This window comes from Echinococcus granulosus (genome assembly GCF_000524195.1).
Source record: "Echinococcus granulosus chromosome Unknown EG_S00146, whole genome shotgun sequence".
Classification (NCBI taxonomy): domain Eukaryota; kingdom Metazoa; phylum Platyhelminthes; class Cestoda; order Cyclophyllidea; family Taeniidae; genus Echinococcus; species Echinococcus granulosus.
This window is the reverse complement of record NW_020170526.1, coordinates 48399-70928: the sequence shown is the minus strand read 5'-3', so window position 1 is coordinate 70928 and position 22530 is coordinate 48399. Positions and strand designations below refer to the sequence as shown.

At 42.7% G+C, this 22530-nt stretch overlaps 4 protein-coding genes across 4 annotated transcripts; 2 read left to right on the top strand and 2 right to left on the bottom strand. All coding sequences in view use genetic code 11, as the record gives it.

The window, feature by feature from the left end:
- Positions 1-3649: 3649 nt before the first annotated feature.
- EGR_09395 (Estradiol 17-beta-dehydrogenase) lies at positions 3650-4677 on the bottom strand (the record flags this gene model as incomplete). The annotated part of the gene is made up of 2 exons (XM_024498644.1): positions 3650-4282; positions 4372-4677. The coding sequence occupies 2 exons, from the start codon at positions 4675-4677 to the stop codon at positions 3650-3652; spliced, it is 939 nt and encodes a 312-aa protein (XP_024346933.1).
- Positions 4678-5974: 1297 nt separating this feature from the next.
- EGR_09394 (hypothetical protein) lies at positions 5975-8883 on the top strand (the record flags this gene model as incomplete). The annotated part of the gene is made up of 2 exons (XM_024498643.1): positions 5975-6166; positions 8497-8883. The coding sequence occupies 2 exons, from the start codon at positions 5975-5977 to the stop codon at positions 8881-8883; spliced, it is 579 nt and encodes a 192-aa protein (XP_024346932.1).
- A 2381-nt stretch (positions 8884-11264) lies between these two features.
- Positions 11265-14893, bottom strand: EGR_09393 (Transmembrane protein 55A; the record flags this gene model as incomplete). The annotated part of the gene is made up of 6 exons (XM_024498642.1): positions 11265-11546; positions 12631-12710; positions 13994-14423; positions 14502-14633; positions 14671-14822; positions 14857-14893. The coding sequence occupies 6 exons, from the start codon at positions 14891-14893 to the stop codon at positions 11265-11267; spliced, it is 1113 nt and encodes a 370-aa protein (XP_024346931.1).
- A 3169-nt stretch (positions 14894-18062) lies between these two features.
- On the top strand, positions 18063-21871 carry EGR_09392 (aarF domain-containing protein kinase 5; the record flags this gene model as incomplete). The annotated part of the gene is made up of 8 exons (XM_024498641.1): positions 18063-18075; positions 18211-18307; positions 18436-18646; positions 18679-19128; positions 19170-19518; positions 19924-20101; positions 21483-21641; positions 21721-21871. 8 exons carry the CDS (start codon positions 18063-18065, stop codon positions 21869-21871), a joined length of 1608 nt encoding a protein of 535 aa, XP_024346930.1.
- Positions 21872-22530: the final 659 nt, after the last annotated feature.

The following is a 22530-nucleotide window of genomic DNA, read 5'->3' as shown; positions in this document are numbered from 1 at the left end:
GCCTTTAAGCCATGCTAATTATTAAAATATTAAGCACTCTTTCCGCTGTTTCTATCACCATTTATTATGTAAAATGAAAAGAAATCGCACTGATTACAAGCAAATCACCCTCCTGATAATTTTTAGTGCTGACGTTTTATCCGGTTCACTGATCGTATTTTCTCAAACGACATGAAAGATGTGATAAACAACTCAATATTAAGAGCTCTCAATGTTACACCCTTTAGCCCCTACTTAAGAAGTGGAGTAAATTACTTCACCTTATTTGTGACGATTCACCACTTCGCTTTGCCCTGAGCTTACCCTCTTTCCATTAAAACATGTTTTTTCATATACAGATTGAAGTTGATTTTCGTAAATGATTAGATGAATGTATGAATGAGGGAACAAATGAATGAGTGGGCAAAACACAAAGATCTCAATCACACCCATTATTTTACAATGTGCATAATTTCAAGTTAGTCCACTGGCATCAGACTTTAAGTCAACAATTACCAGCTCTGAGTATGTCTCAGATGACTAGCACTAAGTCCGCCTTGAGGTTGACTACCTCCCAATTTCTTGCCAATGCCATTGCAAGGGCTTGAGATGACTGACCAACAGCGTCACTTCCTTTGACAACTTCAAATAATTCATTTTTACACCAGTGCCACTACCTCCAAGTCAGCCGATTCAACTCAGATAATAACCAGGACATCCGACACACGATCCTCTCGTCTCCCACTCGTTCACTTTCGAATGCGTGGAAGGGACAGAGGGAGGCGGAGAGTGATAATTACGCCTCATGGTAATTATCGCCAGGTATGCGAATGCGGCCGCTACGGTGCATCCATCGCCAGTTCAAATTACTTCCGTTCCCTCCCGCTTGACGCTGCCACTCGATGCTCCACGGGCCATGGTGACACCCCACTCCGGAAGTCGGTGTGCCAATTGCCCCTGTTGACGACGCTAATGATGGTGCGATGAGGTATAGCGTGAGTCTACGTGGCCATAAATTAAGCCATGAGGCCCAACTTGTATCATCCTTCCATTTTTTCACAAAAACCCATATAAATGTACTTGTATTCCAGTTGCTTGTTTGTGAAGTATTACTGCATCTTGAGTGTGCATTAAAGTACAAGCCCTTTATGCATGCATGAAATGCTACTCAGTCCGTATCTCATAACTTGCTTTGATCAGACAGATAATGTATTACAAAACCCTTCCAAAATGCATGCCAAAGTGAGCTGCCGTTTCAATCCACGCATGGCCACATGTAATGTTGCATTCCTTGAATTCCATCAATCTTACAGGCTTATACGTCGACGACAAGTGGTTATTGCATGAGAAGACTTATTTGCATTGTCATTTAAGCACTGCTGTTGTTTTGTGGACCTAATTTCCGCTCAGAAAGGGAGGATCAGTTGCAGTCAAACAAGTGGGACTGGCGCAGTAGATCCTACTGACTATTTGTAGTAGGGGCGCTAAAACATCCGCTTTGATGGCAGTTGTGTTACGTCGAATTTCCGCCACTCAAAACAGTTCATTGCAACGATACTGTAACCCAACCTAGAAACAGGGCGTATTTGTTTGCTGTAGAAGTGGCAGTCTGGTACAATTTGGTGGGGTCAGCTTTCTAGCATTATGCGAATGTGTGTGATTTATAGCTGGGGCCACTGAACCCACGGGATTGTACATCTTGATTAACTCATCAAACCTAGTAGATAATACTAGTCTAAAAATCCATCTATGCATCACAGTAGTTGGGAAAAAACGCGGATCTGGTAATAAATCCCCTGAGGCGAGTAATTCCAGTTTGGAGAAAATCCTCCATTCTGCATTACGTAGGATTGTGCGTTGTCGGTGTTTTTTTCCAGGCATAACTTGCAACAACGTTTAACGCGCAGATGCACCTGCATCAACTGGCGCAGTCGAGATAAGTGCTAATTTCTTTCAAGTCTGGCAGCTAGTCACCTTCTTTGTTTTTGTTGGATGCTTCGTCTGCTAAGCAGATGAAAATGCCATTACTTATTTTAGACGATTCAAGCACCACATCTCCTGCATTCCCAAGGCACGCACAACTTCCTCCCCAAGAAACTGCCCCTGCTGTGTGTCTTGTGCACTACAAATGAATTTGCCAATTGCAGATTTATTACTGAAAGCACATTAATTGCAGATGAGATCTTTTTAGTCGATAGGACTTAATTCTAATATGGGTTGGTGAATCTCCTTTGGAAACGGTCGCGAGCGGTCAATCAGGAGGATGGCAACACAACACAAATTCTTATGAGAGAAAGCCTATCCAGGAGAAGACTAGCACGTTAAGATAGTGGGCAGTGCTTTGTCTCCACTTTCCTGTATTCCTTCTGATGATGTTTCTTCAAGTGAACTGGTTGGGAAGCTCAGGAACCAGAAGTAAAGTTAAAAAAAATTTGTGGGTTAGTTGATCCACTGCCCTCCAGAAGTAAGAAGTCTTAAAATGTCAAATTGGTGACAAGCTTGGGCCACGTTTCAAAGAGACCACTGGCCTTAACATGGTTGTTTCAGCCAGTAAACAATTCGGAGACTTCCACGGATGCTTAATTTTATCGCAAACAAGTGCACAAAATGCAGCTGATTGTCTTGCGCATCTGTTGCTCCCAACGACTACCACGGTTGCGTGTGGCATTGCCTGCCTTCCAATGCCACTAGCCAATGAAGTGGGTTCGTGCCGTCTTTCCTTTGTGCTTGCAACACGTCGATGGAGCAAATACGCCTCCTCCAAGCACAAAACAGGCGAGTAGGGTAATCAACCGGTGCCGGAGGAATCGATGCAGGCGCTGTAAACAATACATTCGCGTGGTAAAAAAAGTGGGCCCTTCATCTCAAGGAACGTGTGACTTGCATGAACGACAGCCATTGCAGATAAGCCACTTAATCTAGGCGCAGAACGCTTCAGAATATGTTGCATGAGGGTTATCAACACGTTAAGAGGATTATGGCACTAGACAATGCAATCAACCCTAAAGAGACATTATTTACTGCTGAGGATGCTGTACATGCTACATCCTCGCCATGCCGAGCCTAAATACCCCAGTGAAACGCACAGACCCAGACGTCGTCATGGCGACAGAACAGTTGGCTTGTCGACAAATCAAACACACAATTTCCCATTGTCGACCACAGTTCCTCAAAACAGGCAATGAGCAGCTGGCCAAAAGTTTAGTTCAACCTCCGAACTTCCCCAACATTCGACCTTTTCTTGGTCAAATTTGACCTAGCAAAGAGGTGCAACGCCCGCGGAACCAAAACGGAGCACCCACGGTCTAACTACGGCATAGTATAACGCAGTATGATGGTAGACCACGATCCCGACTAGTGTGTTAATACAAGAGCACTGCTGAATCCAACTGGCTGCACCTCGTTGACCAAAATCTGAATGCAGAAGCCAAACACCCTGTTTGGGAGCATTTAAGACACACCGCTAGAATGTCCAAGACATCCACACCTTATCACACAGGAAAATCTCACAGCAAACCTGCAGGTAAATTGAGAGAACTTATGAATTAGTCAAACGGCAAAACAATTCCAGTAATGCACACTTGCAGGAGATTAGTCGACAGAGACAACAGTTTATTGAACTGACGTTTTACACTGAGTAAGGCGCCACGAGCCAGCACCACTTTTCAACTCAGTTGGTCTTCTGTTTACGAAGGTGTCTCTCGCGTGCGCTAAGCATTCGCTTGGCCATGTAAGAGGAGAGCTGACAAGAGGGAACCAGGCACAAAAATTGCCAGATGAGGGCATGAATAAAGTACCCACAACCAATAGTCTCAACGCCGATCATGGACAAAGCCGAGTTGGCGTAGGTTTCAGCCGAGGGAACCCAAATTGAGGTGCGTTTAATTCCCGACATCTTAGTGGAGACGAATGATGGAGCAAACATCTGCACACGGACACGAGTATCCCTCAGCTCAACTGCCAGAGCTTTGGTGAAGGAGCAAATATAAGCTTTGGTAGCCCCGTAGACAGTGAGGTAAGGGGTCGTTAGTAAACCAGATAAAGAGCCCATGTTGATTACGTAGCGGCGGACACCATGCACAGGCAAGGGGTCGCTGATCATTTTGGGGAGGATAAGGCGTGTGAGTTTTGTTAGTGTAGTGACGTTGATTGTGACAATGTCTTGACAGAATGAGGGAGTGAGAAATGGACTGCTGTGTAGGGCGTCTGGGTATACGTAAGACATACCAGCACTGTTGATAAGACAGGAAATTGACGAGAGTCCCTCGATTTCGGACTGCAACTGATCATACGAAAAGTTCTCCTGCAAAGTAATCCAAAATTGCCAAGAATGAAAAAAAAAGCAGTAGAGCAATAGCTCAGCACAATTGGGGATTTATTAACAAGACTCACCTTTGCAAAGTCAGCAACAAAAATCCTCGTTTTCACATTGTATTTCTTCTCTAACTCTGCCGCAACTGCCAATAATTTCGCCTCCGTGCGACTGATGAGGAAGATGTTCAATCCTTCTTTGGCCAACAGTTCAGCAAAAGCCTTCCCAATGCCATCAGTTGCCCCAGTGACAATGGCCCACTCGCCAGCTTTTTTCAGATCACCTCGTTTACACAAAAAGATACGGAACACGAAGTAAACCAGAACAGGCCATAGTAGGTATATGACAAGGAAAACGAATGCAGCAGCCAGGCAAGCGCAGAGCATCGCTAAGGCTAACTTCTGTAATGATATGGGGGTACGTAGACTAGTAATTGGTTCGTTTAATACAATGGCAATTATTCAAACAATTTCCCTTTTTACCTGAGCGTTTGCATATTAAATAAGTACTAATGGGAATTGTTTTGATAAAACACATTAGCTTATACCAAAACAAGCGTGGTTAGTTAAAGGTATGGGAACAGAACACAAACGCATAACGCCGGCTTTCCTGTGATTTCATTGGTTTGTAGTTAGTTTGCGATACAGACCTATTTGACTACTTGCCAGTAGCTTAGCCTCTAATAACTGCCATTTCTATTAGAATTAAGAATAGGTAAGTAATTTGATTTTTTTTTGATTCAATTGTTGCTTTTTTTATTTGCAATGCTCTTTTGTGTGTGTACGCTGGTGTTTGGCCGCTAAATTCCAAATCTGGTGTTTCTTGAGTGCCGTGGTTGTCTTGTCCATTTCGTCGACTAGTTTGCAACGAAATAGAAAGTCCTGGACTCCAAGTGACTTTGTAATTTGGGGAAATGCACTTCTGAGTTGGTAGGAACTGTCGTTTAAAGTAGAATTGCAGCATTTTGTGCTTGTCGAGTTGCTTCTCTGACGTGAAAATCATATGAAGCATCTGGGTTGGGTGCTTGCTATGTGTCTTAATCAGCGCCGTAATTTTAACTTCCCTCAGTTATTCTTTGAGCAGTTGACTCCCCTCGGTAAGCAATTGTTGATTCTTGGTTTAAGACAACGTATTGGTATGACAGTATCATCCATCTTGTAGCTTAAATGTTTATACGCGGCATCCTTCGCTTAGTGCCAAGTACGTCCAGCATTGACGCTAAAATCCATGTGTAGTGTCTAATGGTTTCCTAGGGCTGTTTATTGTTACTCAGAGTTTGACATTAAAATCCCACTAGTCCTGTTTCCCTCATTAGTAGATGTAATGTTCTTTGTGAAGCTCAGAGCTTGTTATTTCTTCCAAATCTTGCTTCACAGCATCTCTTCAGTTACTATTGCCAACTGGCGAGGTTTATTTTCTCCCCAGATGATGTTTTGTTTTAACAGTGGGTGAATTCGTTGCAAGTTCTTACAGATGCATCCACAATCTCCCTTTTTCCTGACAGTTTCGGAAATGTAGAGGGTGCCATTCTTGAGTCCAAAGAATGCACTGTATTTTGTTGAAGTTCGCTTAGGAGTAATAGCCGGACGTATAATAGTCGATACCATGTCTCGTCGATTGCTTCCTGATTTGTAGGTCCTGGGGATGCTGCTATTTCGCCCACTCCTCCCCCGCTTCGTTTGGATGACACAAACATCTCTGCTATCAGTCCTTCCTCGAGGCGGTGTCGCCTCTGTCCCTGATGACTTTGCAGATGTCACTGAGGTCAGTGAAATACGCTCTCCACCGCTTCCCAAGGCCCTTTCTACCTTGAAAATCAACGAAGGTGGCAACATTAACCGTGCTGACATTCTAGGAACAGTTACGGACCTGAAGGTGTGTCTTCAGTCTCCCGTGTATTGCGTGATTACTGTTGTCAAAATCATGGTAGATGGGAGCTGCTTTAGCTTTGCATACATACATTGGGCTAATGTCTTCTATCGTTCCCTATTTAAACGGCTTCTTCGGCTGTTAGCTGTCGTTAGGATGTGTCTCCATCTTGTAATTTTCCCAGTCGGCTATAGCCCGTCAAAGTTCAATAATACCACCACCGACGTTGTATTAATGCGGCGAATTTCCTTTTTAAATCGGTGATCATTGGTTGCATCATATCCTATCATAAGCGAACTATTTGACTTTAAACTGATGAAATATTTGTAGAATGTTACTAGTCTGGGGGTGCTCGTATTCTATTTGGTACTAAATCAGCAATAGCCTTAAGCCGAATTTATCATTTGTGGATTGTGGTGGTTGATTGTCTCATAAGACTGGTAACGGTCATGCTATCTTTTCCTGTTGTATTTTGTCAATCCTCGAGTTCTGAACCCACTGTTGGTATGAAGAACCGCTTTAAGTGTATGAAAATTGGTTTGTTTACTGGGATATGGGTCGGCGTTAGAAACAAGCCTCTTGTTTTTATGAGTGACACTGTTTCGTTAATTCACACTTCGCAGCAGTTGAAGTACCATTCCCTTTCAGTCCATTATGTTGGAAGTGTTTAATGTTGTCTCTCCATTCCACCCTACTATTCCTCCCATCTTGCCTCTTTTTGAGTTCGTTGATAAGTTACCCTTTAATTGAAATATGAATGTGCAAATCTTGTATTCGAGTTATTTTCATTCTTAAGTGGTCACATTTTTTTCATGTTTGGTAAAATTACCCGTTTTGCTGACTTCTATTAGCCATGTCCACTGCTTGATATTCTCTTTTCGAATTTTATGGTGCATGTCTAACTTTATCCCAAATGTTGAAGCAATATTCTCAGGTGTGTGGGAGCGCGATTCGTCAGGTCGACATGCAGGGTGATTTGCTTATACTTGATACCTGTTGTCAACGCAAAGCCTTGAATGCGGGTGGCTAAGTGGCATTTGAACTTTCGTATAGTTTATTCGATTTGATACAACATAATAGATTAACTTTGTTTGAGAATAACTTGAGTTGTCAACGTAGTCTTTATTGGAAGGTCTTCGCTCATTTAATGGGAATTTCTCCGGCCTCTTTAACCTGTCAAGCTATTTTATTCGATTCATTACTTGCTAAATAGTAACTACGGCAATACTTGCTATCACTCCTTCATGTGCAAGTAGTGTAAAGGTGATGATTTTCATTGTAACTGCACTTAATTCATTTGCGTCGACAACTGGTGATGGCTCGTGTTTCCTGTCTCTTACCGGAATCGGTATGAAAGCCAGCATTGAATAGACTGATTGGGTCTTTGTGTCGTATGAGTCCTTTGAATAGCGGTTGCTTTAAGGATAGTCGCGAATCGAACCAGGTATTTGGGGGCACTGACACAAGTTTGCGATGAGGAAGAGAGGATGACCAACGGTGGAATAGTTCCTCTCTCTCCGACTTGATTATTAAATTGCTTACTTTGCCTGCTTATTTGTGTAACCATTTCCTGCAGTGAGTCGGTGGATCTTCTGTGTTGATGCTTGTGGTAGGTGGTTCTTTGGCTTCGTCTTGATCGCCCTCTTGGCAGACTTTGCCTTCAACCAATTTTGCTGGTCAATATCCCATTCGAGTACTCCACAAAAATGGTGCCCCTTTATGGTTTATGGACAAGACTGGAAAGTCATAAACGCATTTCTCCTCTTCAAGCGTCTGCTCTGCTAATTTATTCAACCTCCTTGTACTGTTTAATCCTAACAGAGTAGTGTCAACCACAAACCGTATCACTACTGCTGTATGCGTGACTACTTCTTGCTAATGTTTAGTGCTGTTTGCACTACAAGACAGAATGTTGACAAAAATGGCAACTTGTACTTGATTTGATGCGACTCGCCCTAGGAGAGTCTGTTTGAAAAGTTATGATAGATAGAAATGGGTGTTTAAAGTGTTCCCTTCATCCGGGCCATGATTTATAACCAAATCAGGCATATTGGGCCTAGAGACTGCGTAATTCTTACGTGAAAGTGCTGGAATTTTTAAGTTGCCGTGTTGGAATGGTCTCTCACCTTCTTGGGTGGATTTCGGTTAGTTGTTTTACGCACTTTTTATGCAATAGACTACTGCTTTCAGTGTGTTATCGTAGCTTGGGATCTAGGTAGGGGTAATTCCTCGTATTGTGCCCGCGAAAGTTTAGAGACTTCTGTTTTGTTTTGTTTGTTTTTTACTGTACCCACCTGCACCTTCCTTCGCTGACGTTTTGTGTGTGACTGCTGCAGATGTTGGACCGACTGTCGCAGCCAGAGAAGCAGTGGGCCACCCTATTCATCCGCACTTGCACTCCGGTGCTGTCAACACCTCTAGAAGATGCTGAATGTGGAGAGTTCGAAGTAGACGAAACCGACAAGGATGACAGTCGAGTTACGTACCACCTACGCACCTACCACAATCGGGTGCATGTGTTCCATCTGCGGCTGCTGCCGCTGGTGAAGCGTCTGCGGCCCGGGGATCGTGTCTTTGTGACCGGATTTCTCTCCTATTATAAACCCAGTTTTACTTCCAGCCCCACGGATGTTGCAGAAGTGAGGAAAATTGGCGTGGTTGTCGCTGAGCGACTGATTCTACTGGGTTCCTCTGAGGAGACGATGAACTCGGAGACGGAGTAGATGCTAACAGGGATTGTGCATTTGCCACTTTATGCATTTGTATTCATGTAAGCCAGATGCTCTATAAATCACCTTTTGTTTATATTCCTGTACTATCTTTAAGTTAATTGAAATAGGAGGATGGTAGTTTGTTGGAACATGACCACTTGGTAATTCCACTGGTAGTGCGGTGGATTATTCACTTGCATTAACATCACATGCTAGATGGCAAACGAAATGCGACTTTCATGGTTTTGTCACGTAGATGGGTCGATTTAGCTAAAGTTTCTCTGTTATGGTTGAATAAGGCATGGTTTGTTGCAAAGTTTGAATTCTCCTTTGTCTGGGAGGTGTTGGGCTCTCCGACAGGACAGACGTTGACTTGGCGGGCGCGCCATGCGCTACTTCCTAGTGCGTATGTGGATAAGCCAGGGAACGAATAACCGACTTCAGGTTGCCATTACCTAGTGTGACTGAATCAAATTAGGAGCAGTGATTGGCGAGAACGTAACCAGTGGAAGACGTGTTTGTCGTGTGACAGACACATGTAGCTGTCGGTCCGCCATATTCTTTAGACTATTTCATCACGCGAGATTTTGTAAGTGTTCGTCATTGCTGTGAAAAAGTGGGATTTGGGTAGTTGTATTGCTCTAGTTGTGTCACTGCTGCACTTTGTAGAGCTGTATAAAGTGTTGGTTAAGTTTCGTGTCTCCTTCCAACAAATTACTCCGACTGAAGCTGATGTGTTTGATTTTGAAAAGCTGCAGGGCCGCATTTTCATTTGGCATGATACCAAGTTGAGAAATGCGCCTATTTAGTGGTTCACTGGATAGGAACGGTTGTCAAATCAGTGCTTCTTTTACAAAAACGGTTTAGCAGCAACATCTTTTATTTAGTTCATCTACCTGTGAAAATTCCTCTGCAATTTGGATACCAAGCCGCACCCATTTGCGTGTTTTGAGCAGTCAGGCGCGTGTCAATTCCAGTCGCGTCTCGAAGCCTGTCTTGACGGAGTTTTTCTGGAACTTGAAGTAGGGATTGGTTTGAATGCAACCAATAGGCAATCGGCTACGTTTCTCATGGTAATTATCCGCAGAAGGGACAATTCAAGCTTGTTTATGCCTGGCAGTGCTTATTCGTTAACGAGAATTTGTAGGCGGAGTTTTTGCTTGAATCAATTTACAGTTAGGTCCATGATTTTGTAAAAAGTGAGATGCTCAAATATGCATTGCACTAGAAATAAAATTAACAAATGGCGACCCCCTCAACAGGTTCAATGCTTGCTTACTTCATCCCAGCGAATTACTGTTTGTTTGGAGGTAAACTATGTGGCCGTGTCAGCCTGCGCAATTGTCACTTCGGTCTGCCGTCACGGCCCACCGATCAGGTGTTAGCTTCCAAGCCCTGTTGTGCTATCACCACATTTTATCGATACTGTGTGGCTTATTTCAATGTCAAATAGAGCCTACGACGGCACATCGGTGGCAGTAGCGAGTGAACTCAATGCGAAGGTCGAACACTCCTGACGTCTTCGACTGCTTATCCTACCTGTATGCAGAGGGAAACTGTCTACTGTGAACAAGTGAATCTGCAGAAGCTCACTACAAGACTAAAACGATGTCTGCCTTGACACAATAAGCGCTGACCGATCAAGATCGGATTGTAAGGCTTACTAAATTTTGGCAAACAAAACCACCCGTTTGAATCATTAAAACTTGCAAGAGTGATTTTTACAAAGAAAACGCTCACAGCAAAACAATGTCCAGTCTTTGCCTTCACTTCCTCCATAGATTCGCCCCTTGTTGTAACTGCATCACCTTTTTCAATTGCCAGGAATAATTGCGATTCACACAGTGAGTTGTTACGGTCCATGCAGAAGAATAGCTTGGAGAGCACCGACGCTGACGCTCAGAAATGAGGAGCCATTGCGCAGTTTTATATCCGAATCAATGTACATTTGGAAAGTCGGACTCTTCACTCTTAGGCCGTACTTTTGTCTTGTAAAATGGCACCCAGGCCATGCCTACGGCTTCTTTACGTTGAAAATAAGTCATTCTTCTGTTCTGGCATGACTTACTAGAGTTATGGGGTCAGTAAACTGCCTCAGGACGCGATTTTGCAAGAAACCAAAGGTAAACTAATGACAAAAGCTAGACTTACGCTATGACCTGAGGCTTCAACTGTCTTTCGCACATAAACTATTAATTCTTATTGATACACTCCTAGAATGAAATGAGCTCCCTTGCAATATTTGGCCTCAAAAAATACGTCTATCAAACCACGAAAAAGTCCTTGGAAAGCTTATTTTCAGTACCATGAGAGGTAGCGAATGTTGGGTACGCTAATTAACGCCCCAAGGTGGCGCAAAATTCGAGTTTATGGGGGCCAGCAGTAGGTGTCGTCTAATGCAAATTCTTGAAGCTAACGCCAGTTTGAGCGAATGTTTTGAAGGCACGTGATTCGTCATTGTTATTCAAACAGCTTCCGCCCGGTGCATCAACCTTCTGCGACACAGTAGCAGCAGCAGCCAATGGCGTCACGGCGCTGAAGGTCGTTCCATTTAAGTGGCCATCAGCATCACTACGCGGCCGAAAGCACCTGCTTAGCCTGAGTCCCAGTGGTATGGGAACACAAGGTGCCGCCATCTGAGTGTCTTTATGGAAGGTAATATAGTGAATCACCAACTAGGAGTTAAGAAGTGAAAAAGGTAACTTATGAAGGATCCGGGTAAATTGTTCTCCCTTGATTTTGAAATTGGCGGTTATTTAAGGAAGCTTGCCTTCTATCTCCGAACACTGTGATCACAAATGAACGAAGTCATGTGGTTTCGCTTACATGAAAATGAAATACATTTTGAAGGATACAGGCGAGGCCTTAAAGTACTTTAACCATGCTGACTACATTGCGCAGAATCATACTAGGCGCAGGTGAGGAAGCAGACCCTTTCCATGGGAACCAACTGGAAGGTCTGAATTTAACCGAATTCGGAGCAAATCCAAATCGAATTATGAATTAGTATTGAAACCGGACCAGATTGTACCGAAGACGTTCTTTGCAAACTGTCAGCAATCCATCAGATTGACAAATATCACCATGAATCGTTACCCACCATAGAAGGTAGAAGAATTCTTGTGAGGCATGCGGCTACGCATGTCCAGGAACGACATCTCAAAATCATAAAATCATGTATTTCGAATGGTGACTCAAATAAAACTTATGCAGACTTAGCGTTGGTCCTAGAAAAATCGTTTTAGTTTACCACGTCATGCTGACTTCTAATTCGCATGTCTACTGCGGCTAAAGTGAAACCATTGATGACGGTAACATAACTTGGCCGGAGCAGCATACCCCTACGCGCCTGACACCGACAGTAAATGTCAAATGTCTGCTACTGCGATACAGTGACTTGGTTCATTAAGTGATTTAAAAGCTGAGATCGCAAAACAATCAGGAAGGCAGCAACTTGCAGAAAAATGGATTGATGCCAATATCGGGTCTTGAGTGCGAAATCCATTCAGTTTTAGGACAAACCGAACGGGAAAAAATGGGAAGGCAGGAAAAGGTGATACCTCAACGCCGGGACAGTTGATCATTTCTGCAAATGGCAAAACGACTGAGTTCACACAGAAAATGGTAACAATAGGCAGAGTTGTGGCTTAATTAGTGAAGGTAATAATACACAAGAGGGGGGGAGAGAGGAAAGGAGCGGGGAGATGGCTCGGCGGGTATGAGGGAAAGGTGGGGTACTAGCACCTAGGCATGCATCACAGGAAGCTCCAGTGCGCTTATGGGCATTCTGAAGAACATGAAGCTGCGAATGGCACACACCAGCACAACAAGGTAGAGCACTGTTGATAAAGAAGAAAGTATCAAATAATAAATCACAAATAAGTAAGACTGTAAATAAACAGATAGTGTTTGACCGCTGAGAAGATTTCCATCAAATAGTGGGAAAAAAATAGTAAGGTTCAAGTTTTATGAAAAATTAGTTTAAGGTACGTCAACCTACAGCTGTTAAGACTAAATCAAAATTACTACACTTTATAACAGTTAATACTGCCGCACTACGCCAACTTGATACTAAACATAATGGGTTCCTGAGTAGGTCTAGATGAAAAGAGAGGTCATAAATCAAATAACATCTGTAGGCACCGTTCGTATACCTTTTCATCCTTCAAGTAAATATGTAAACAAACCTTTTTGATGAAACGTTTTTTAGTAAAGGATCAAAGTCGCCACCCAGCACATATTGTACCTGATGTAAATACGCTGAAAATATTTGGAAGTGGTCAAGTCAGTAACTAGAACGTATTTCACAAATGATCCGAACATTTCGAGAAGGCCTTCAAACAGTCGATGGATGTTGTATAAACAAAACCGCACACAATGTAAGCCAATTGGTATTTATAAAAGTGAATCGAATAACGTTGGTTAGGATAACTGACGAATAACTGAGTTAGAACAGATTAATTGGAAAGTTAGACAAAGAAGTTGAGGTCTTCGGGAAATGCAGAACAGGGTAACTGGAAAAATAGACAGTGATATGCTTGTGCAGGAACTCACAACCCAACTAGTCGGGAAACCAACAGTTATGACCCTAACCGGCGCTGTGCGATCAGCAAAGCTCTTGCCAATTTCTACTGTGCAACTCACGGTTAATCGGATACAACGCAGGTAAGTAACTGCAGCATCAATAGAATGAGCACTCAAAGGTTCGCATAGTTTGCGAATAGATAGACACCCATGGTCGAGAGACAACAAAACCTAAACATATGGTGGGTTAATTCAAATTTCCAGTTTGAATCAGCACACCCTACTTGACTTTTTCAGATATATTCCAACAAGGTAGATTAAATTATTGTAGTTTCTGCAATGGATCAGTAACAGCAAACGGTATTCATTAGAGATTTTGCGTAGCAGAATAAAATGGACAATTGTATCTACAGCAGCCGAATTCAACTTTCGTTGCAATCATGAAGTATGGATCTTAAATAAGTAATTTACCAGCGAAAACAAGGAGGAATGACGAAGGCAATTACAATGGATGAATGATTTCGCTTCTCGAGACTGCCATCGCTTAACACTAATATAAATATGAAAAGACGAAAAAGGCGAGAGAGTGACAACTAACCTGACCAAAGAAAGTATAATCCATGGTACGATTTTGCAGCATCCGTAGTGCCAAAGGTCACACCGATAGCAATGACGAGGAAGATTAAAGTGAGAATTAAGTAGCCGACCCAGCGAGTGCGAGCGTAGGCCTGTCCGATGGAGGTGACTTTGCGACATTGCGGACACCGAGCAGCGATGAGACCGCTAACGTTAGATGCCGCACCACCAGAGAGGCAGTTGACCAAGCGGTTGACGAAGGCAGCCCCGAAAGCATTAGGTCGATAGGACTGGGGTGTAGGGATGGAGAAGGGACGATGACAGTTGCCACAGGTAACACGTAAGCCACCGCGATTAGGAAATGTGCCTGCCCCGACACCGCCACCACTACCCCCACTCCCGCCAATACCTTCTCGACCTACGTCGCCCGCCTGATAACCCGATGCATTCGGCTGGAATAGGGGAAAATGACTTTCTTAGTAGTCAAATAACCAGGAAAGGCTTGTAGGAATATCATAAATAAAGCTTACACCGTTAAGGTTTATAACTCTAAGGCAGTCTTCCCTTGGGCAGCCCACTCGGGTAGCAGTTGATTTACATATTAATAGGCAATTACACTGGCAACGGACGTATTGTTTGCCCGTTGGTGGACCTTTAATAGGCTATGAAGAAAGTAAAAAAGCAGTGATGGTTGTCTACCGTTGCTTCACCACATGATGGGCATTTAACAACGAGTTGCTTTTCCTTGTTAACGATGGGAATGATGGTATTACAGACTTGGCACTTTGTCGTTGGTTCACAATCTGAACTTCGAGTTTCAGCATGATCAGTAGAAGGCCTACTATGGCTTGCTGGAAAATATAAAGAAATAAAAGCCAAGGATACCGCTAGATTCCTGTAAAAGAGCAGTCCTCTCATCCATTAGCAAATGTAGCAACTACGAAGTTGGCGCTCCACACAGGCACCAACTCTAAGCAGCGTACTGGCATATAGATTTCACCTCAGCTGTTCCATTATACCACTACTTTATCAAGTAAACTAGCCAGACACCATCATTTGGCAATAATTTTAACCAGTTTTTTGCAAAATATATATTTAGTGCCTATCAAAAAAGGATATTATTGGAAACTTTTTCTGATTTAACCGATAAACTACCAAAAAATAGTACCTGCCAAAGTTTTAGTGATTGGCAGATATTTGTTAAAAGTGTTTAGCTGGCTCAGAAAAATCAATTTAAATAATTTAATTATGTACAGCGCATTGGATTTTTAACCCACTTCGGGTCATCTCAAATGTGCTTTTGCCGAGTAGGCTGGTCTTCGAACAATACTGGCATCCTTAATATCTTCCGTAGATCGGCAGTACACACCCTACAAGAGTATTATGTTTCCTTTCGTCTTTAGGGGAGCCTCTGTGCACTACATTGGTGGCAGCACAAATCGAACCCTACCTTAGGGGACAACTACCCATTTTTCTACTGCTTTGATAAAGCTAAGTGTGTCGGGCGAAGTGCAGATTACTAAGAGTAGGAGTCTCTGTGCCGACCTCTAACAAACGAGCTAATACTGACGTCCAGTGTTTTGCAGAAAAGCCACTTACAGCGGAAGCAGCCCTAGCCATTCCCGACTTCCAAAGTTTTGTTACAGAACTGCTTACCGCACTTGCATGTTAATATCAAATACGTGAAAGCGCAATGCTTCCTCCACTTCTCTGCTAGCTAGGTGGAAATGAGTTAGATATATCTGGGTAGCTCTGGAGTGGGAAAAGCATGGCAAGGTAGAATGTAATTGAGACCCCCTCCCTACGAAACCATTTTTAGTCCGGTTATTTTAAATGGCTCTCTATTTAGTTAAGTATTTTTAAGACTAGAGATGGACACGCGTGTTGACCAGCACATTTTCTTTCCCTGAATTTACCTCTCATCTAGGTCGAAACCCTAGATCCATTAGAATTTCCAAGGTGGATCGGAGGCTTCGCGGTTAAGGATTTCTACAGTTGTATGAAAAAATTGACGACTGGTATGGTTGACTTATGGGTGTTCCCGTACAACACCGATTACGTTATAATAGCTGAAGCGGAAGTTTAATCAAGGCGAGCCATGGGAGAGGGCTAAATGAGGAAGAGGGGCTGTGTAATGCAATGGTTATTTAACTCTCAGCCCTGATGAAAGGACTACTTTTGGTCTCCATCTTTACACTCTCGCCGAGTGTGCTGACCTCCGGGCCATGTCAGTGGTTGCTATCCCTTCTGCTGGTGGAGAATGCCCATTCTATAAAAGTATTGCCTTCTTTTGTCTTCAGAGAAGTCTAGGGGCACTATATTTGCTTCTATAAGAAAGTTTTTGTGTTCATACTCAGGTATGATTGAATGAAAATACATCAACTGCACTATTGATTGACAAGTCGGAATTACAAAAATCAAACTGCATATATATTCCCAAGTCCTAATTTTTACTTTACTTTACTTTTACTTTTTACTTTAATGAGTAACTTTTCCTTATTTTTCCATTTTTCTAAACGCAAATAGTGGTATATTTTTTTAAGTCCCTGTATGACAGATTGAGAATGAGTCGGAGTGATGTAATGATATGGAATGACTTATTCTCCTAATGATAAGAAAGACGCAGCTGAGTTTTTCCCAAAGTCATAAGTAATCGCAATAGCTTGACAGAAAACATGTTACTGGCGCACAGAAGAGCTCAGGCTATTGACTTGCCCTGAAAGCCATCCCACCGAGTGGACACACAATTGTGGCGTCTCGAGACTTACCTGGGCACAATATATATATTCGACATAGAGAAGATATTTGGGCTACTGACGTGGCCCGTAGGCCATTCCACCAGGTGTGGTACAATGGTTAAATCAAAAGTAGATCCTCACTTAAACAGAGAGGTAACCAACCAACGTATTACACAGCCTTCGGAGACTTAAATCCCCATAATCTGCCAAAGAAATCAATAAACTATCAAGGCATTACGTGGTTCTCTCTTCTTTTGATCACCGACCTCAAGTCTTCTTTTGGTCCACCTATGGCGTCGGCCTTTACACCCACGAAATAACCGCCACGGTTATTGAATTGACGTGCAAATGAGAAGATATTTGAAGCATCCTAGGAACCTCACTGGATTAGGAGTTTCGTCATGTTTAGAAGCGGTATTGAAGAAGGGCAAAATGTGCAGTCCTCATATTGCTAAAGGAGAGATTATGCTCCACAACTTAATCATTTCGTGTTTTCATCATTAGTTGCAGGAAAGCTGGCCTAAGTGAAATGTCATTTAATAAAATGCAGGTGATAATACAGCATTATGTAGACGATATTTTCTATCTATTATTCCTTTTCACTTTGTCTCCACTTCGTTACTTTCTAGCCGTATATCTGTTAAGGCCCAATCCAGCTGGTAGAGGTGGAAGATATGTCTAGTGTTTACCTCAGTGACATCTTTATACAGGCAACTTAGGCAGCTTCGTAAGGTAATTTGTTAATAGCCCTTTTTGTGTGGTAAGAGAGTGAGGTATTCATCGCGTTTTAACGTCATTCTCAATGCTCCAGGATCTCTAATCCGCGGCTAATGCCATTTTTACTCCGCGCCAAGGTTTAACATGCAGCAGTAGGAATTAGGGTATTGTCCTTTATGATAAGTTTCATATTCTGCTGAAATCACCCAAAATTTTTCCTAAAGCCGTAGAACATCAGTCAAGTAGACCCTAAATCATTATTGATGTACAGAAGGGGCGGTGGGCTAATGGCCTGACCTAGGGAGCGCGCAGCTGAGCAAAAGTGCAATCTGTGGCTACTCAAGTGATTGAACGCAGGGATGGGCAAACTGCTGAAGCATTACGCTAGCCAGATTGTTGTAGCCAACATCTTATTGTACTTATTTAATTTTTTTATTTGCACAGTGTTACATTTCGTAAAAAGTAAAAGAAATTAGAGCATTCAATTTAGGCTAAAATTCCTATCTTGTTTCACATCTACTCAAATGTAGTATATTTGCCATCTCTAAGCTCTTGACATATTGTTGTTGTATACTATATAGTTTGGCGATATTTTTAACAAAATTTTGTTCAGGGTCATTGATAATTGATTGGCCTATGCCTGGGGGAGGTGTGCGTGACACATGCTATGAATTGAGTGCTAGTGTGCAAAGCTTGGTTTTTTTTTCCAATCAGTGAATTCCCACAAAAATGTTGTTCCGAATCATTACTTACAGAAAGTCCTGTTGTGCTCTTGCCTCACTAGCCTCGGTGTCACTAGCTTCCTCCTCTGTAATTCGCCAAGAAAGTTTATCAGAGGAATTCACTCGGAAATTATCTAACTCCTTTGTGCGATTCATAAGGTATAGAACGGGGCTTGAAGCAACATGTAAGGTCTTTTTCTATAGGTTTACGTGTATCTTTACTGTACAAATGGAAGCTGTTAATGTTGCAGGAAGTAATGTTTGAGTTTCTATTTCGTTAAAAATAGCTGCTTTAAGGATTCTAAAAAGTACACCACCGTTCTTAATGAGTGCCATCAAAGAGCGGCCGATTTGATCCTTGAGGGATGCCTTTTGAATGGTGGTATATATATCAAATTGGGTCAGGGTTTATCAGCCATGAACCACATTCTTCCATCACAAATCACATCGACTCTTGAAATGCTCCACGACAAGGCTCTTTCTCGATCTCCAGATGAAGTAACCTGGCATTTTTATCTTTTTGTTGTAAGATTAAACGCATTTTCCAAAAGGACTTTGGTGTCCCTCCTGAGGAACTATTCCACAACTTTGAAATTCAACCCTTCGCCGCTGCAAGCCTCGCTCAAGTTCACCGAGCTGTCACGAAAGACGGAAAGAAGGTGGCTGTGAAGGTTCAGTACGAGGATCTCCGCGAACGCTTCAATGGTGACATCTCAACTTTAGAGTTACTGCTCCATTTTGTGAAGTTTATCCACCCTAAATTTGATTTGGCCTGGATCCTGAAAGACTTGAAGGAAACTTTGGCACAGGAGTTAGACTTTCAGCTTGAAGCGGCAAACGGCGAACGCTGTCGGAATGATCTGGCAGTTATGGGTAGTCTTCAACCTGGGGGTTTAGTCCACATTCCTATCGTAGAATACAATCTGTCGAGTAAACGTGTTCTTACTACCGAATTCATTGACGGGATTAAGATAAGTGATGTAAGTCGACGCAGTTAGGTGAACTCTCCTTGCTCTACTAGATTCCTCATTTGCAAAAAGCAGGCTTCTCTCTCGCCTCCATTGACAAAATTATGGTGGCTGCTTTCGGTCGTCAAATCTTCTGCACCGGCTTTGTGCATGCTGACCCACATCCAGGAAACCTTCTCGTTCGAGAGCGTCGCAGCTCGAAAACTTCTCTCTTTCATCGTATTTTTCATTTCCTTTTTAAGTGTTTCTTCGAAACTCCTGCTCAGCTAGTGATAATCGACCATGGCCTCTACCAAAGTATTTCTGACAATGAACGACTGATACTGTGCGAACTGTACAAGGCCATCTTGAACAATGACGAACGAAGTATGAGGGAAAGTGCCAGGCGTCTCAAAGTCACCGGTAAGTCGGCATTAGCATTTAATGATTATTTTAACGAAACTTACTGTAAACAAAAAGACCTTGCTCTATTAAAACCAGCGCCTCTCAACTTTTGAAACAGCCCGAATGATCAACAACTACTATCGAATGGGATGCAAATGTCTATCATGCAGTTTTACCACACTTGTCTCGATACTTTTGTACCAAATTTGCATTCTTTGGTTTAATCACGATTTATATTGTATTCAAAGTTTTTTTTTCGGGCTTTATAACTGGCCCATTTCTTCGCTACTTTTTGGTGCATGAATAGGTGTGGCTTGCTAATTACTCTAGTTTCTTTTAACAATAGTCAACTGCTTGGTTTTTTAAGAATTCCACCCAACTAATTCTAAGTAGGATGCTAAACCATATCCGCATTGCCGCCAGACTACACAACCTTCGGAGAGATAATAATCCAACGACCCTGGCGTCGCATTGGACGTGCATTGTCTAGCAGGTTAACGGAGGCAGATAAGGCATACATTAGGGAGCAGGCCGAGCTATACTTCGATCGCATCCTTGCTGTCCTCCAGGAAATGCCCCGACCTCTTCTCCTTTTTATTCGGTGAGTCTTTGCGTCATTTCCAGTCGCTTCTTGATTAACACACCTCCATGTTTAGTTGTCAATTTGGGCATGCTGAAATCACGGCAGTTGTTTTTCCCGATGTGATTACGAGTATTCACTACCAGTTCAACGAAATTGGTAAAGTATGAAGTGGCAGCTCCGAACGGTCAGGTTCTCAGGGTTTTTTCCTGACAAAGACCTCTCCATAATTCGGTTTTATAGCAACTGAAATCAAATGATGCGCATGTTGAAGGGTACCATGGAGACTTTCGTCCAGAATCTAATTAGGAGAGCGGGCTGTTTCTACGCCCATAGTCTCGGAAGTGTTAGTAAGGTATTCTCAGGCCTCGTTGGGTGAGTAAATTAATCAGATGAGCAGTTTTAAACCATCTGCTCCTGATAAGTGGCAGTGATACCAATCATTATTCACGGATAGGTTTGTCAGTTGATGTGCTAGATCAGAGTTTGCCGCGGCGCCTTCTCCTACAAGCGGGTTTAGATGTCCTTTTCGAACAAACGGTACAATGCAATATCTTCATTCTTACAGAACGCGCTTGAAGTTCTGTAAATAATCTGACGCACTTTTTCTCCATCCGTTATCAAGTCATCAATCATCGAGTCCAGGGCGAAGGTGACCTTTGAGTTGAAACAAAACCAGTCAAATTTTAGGAACTTTAAGATAAAAATTGGTTGGAGAAATATTTCACATTTTACTTTCACTCTATAATCATAGGTGATCTTGGTCATGTTAAGAGACGCACCGAGGTACACGCAATAGAAGTGGTCACAAGTCCTCCGGGTATGGCGTTTGCCACTGGCTATGGAGGTGCTGATGTAGTATTCTTCTGCTTATCAAAAATTTCCTCTAGACCTAAATAAGGGCTTTGTCCTACTGGAAGTGATCAGCACGGAGGCGCAGTCTGCGCTCCTTCCCGAAAAATCACCACCTCTTCTTTTCCTTCAAATTCACGCATCCAATTTGGAAGATTAGCCTAAAACATGATATACTAACATTTTACGAAACAACAGAGAACCTGTTCCAAAACTAGTGACGATTCATTCCAACTTATTCCAAATATTTTCGATTTTAAGCTCAAAAGAACCAGATTTAATGGAAGTGCAAGCTATTCAGTGATGTGCGGTACCCCATTTTACGCACATTCTGGCTATTATTGGCATCTTGAAGTGAGCGTAGATGCCATCGGTTATCCTAAAAATTTGTGATATTCGACGAAACTTTTTCCTCTCATTAGAGACAAATCGGTTGTATTTTGGATCCTTTGCATGATGTATTGCAAATCTCAGAGATATGACCTTAAGGTGTTGGATCAGTGTTTATTTTGGGTACTAATCAGTTCTTCTTCATTTTTTTTATCGAAAGCAATTTGAACATGGTGAGATCTATCTGCCGCAGTCATGGAGATCGTATTAATCGGCACGAGTACCTCATCTACATGGCTCTTCTCGGCAGTCAAGCATCGTATACCTGCTGTATTAACCCGGCTTGGTTTCGTTGGCAAGGGTACATCCTCATGATCAGGTAATCCAGTGTATGATAGAGATGAGGCTTTCTCCCACTTTAGACTTGGATGTACTACTTTGTCCTCCTCTTTTTGAAGGTGGGAGGAATTGAGGAACTGGGTATGCCTTCTTACGTTGCGTCTTCTCACCTTCCTTGGATTGACGCCGGATTTCAATGAGATTCAATCGGTGGCCATTCAAACGGCATCTCAAAAGCAGATGCAATATCTGGAATCAGGAAGTACCTAGTTCCGTGTGCCTTAGGGAGGCCTTGCACCCTACAGTTTAGGTATTCCTCCCTCACTACCTCTGATAAATTAGATTTAAAACATGCACCTCCTGGCCTGAGAACTTGCAAGTATTTCAGCATGTCTTTTATAGGAAAATGGAAGACCAAAGTTGCGTTTATCCAAGCACTGCAAAAGACATCCATTAAAATTAGCCGTCAATGTATTAACTTACTTTACTCGTACCGTGTGGATTAGCTGTCAGAGATGATCCCGAAAAACCGCGATTTGGGAACCCTTTGTATTATCTGATGGTTTTGGGGTGAATGGTAATAGGTTGATTTTTTAGCTTCCACGGGAATGGGGGGAAGTTGTGAACAGTGGTGATTTCGTTTTATTTCGGCATCTTACCCTGCCACATTTATGTGCTCATAATGACGATTAATAATATCGAAAAAGCTTCAACGTGAAAACATGTGTGTTTGTACGGCTGAGCTCTACTGTGATACCCTGCTTTGACCGCACGCTTCCGTTTCTTTGAAGTTCGCTTCAGCAGAATGATGTACCTTCGACCACGCTATTTGACCTGGTATTTTGATCATATCCATAACCTCCTTCCCATTTCCCTGTACGTGTATACTGAACCTTCTTCCATGCTGACACTCCTTACTACGACTCCAA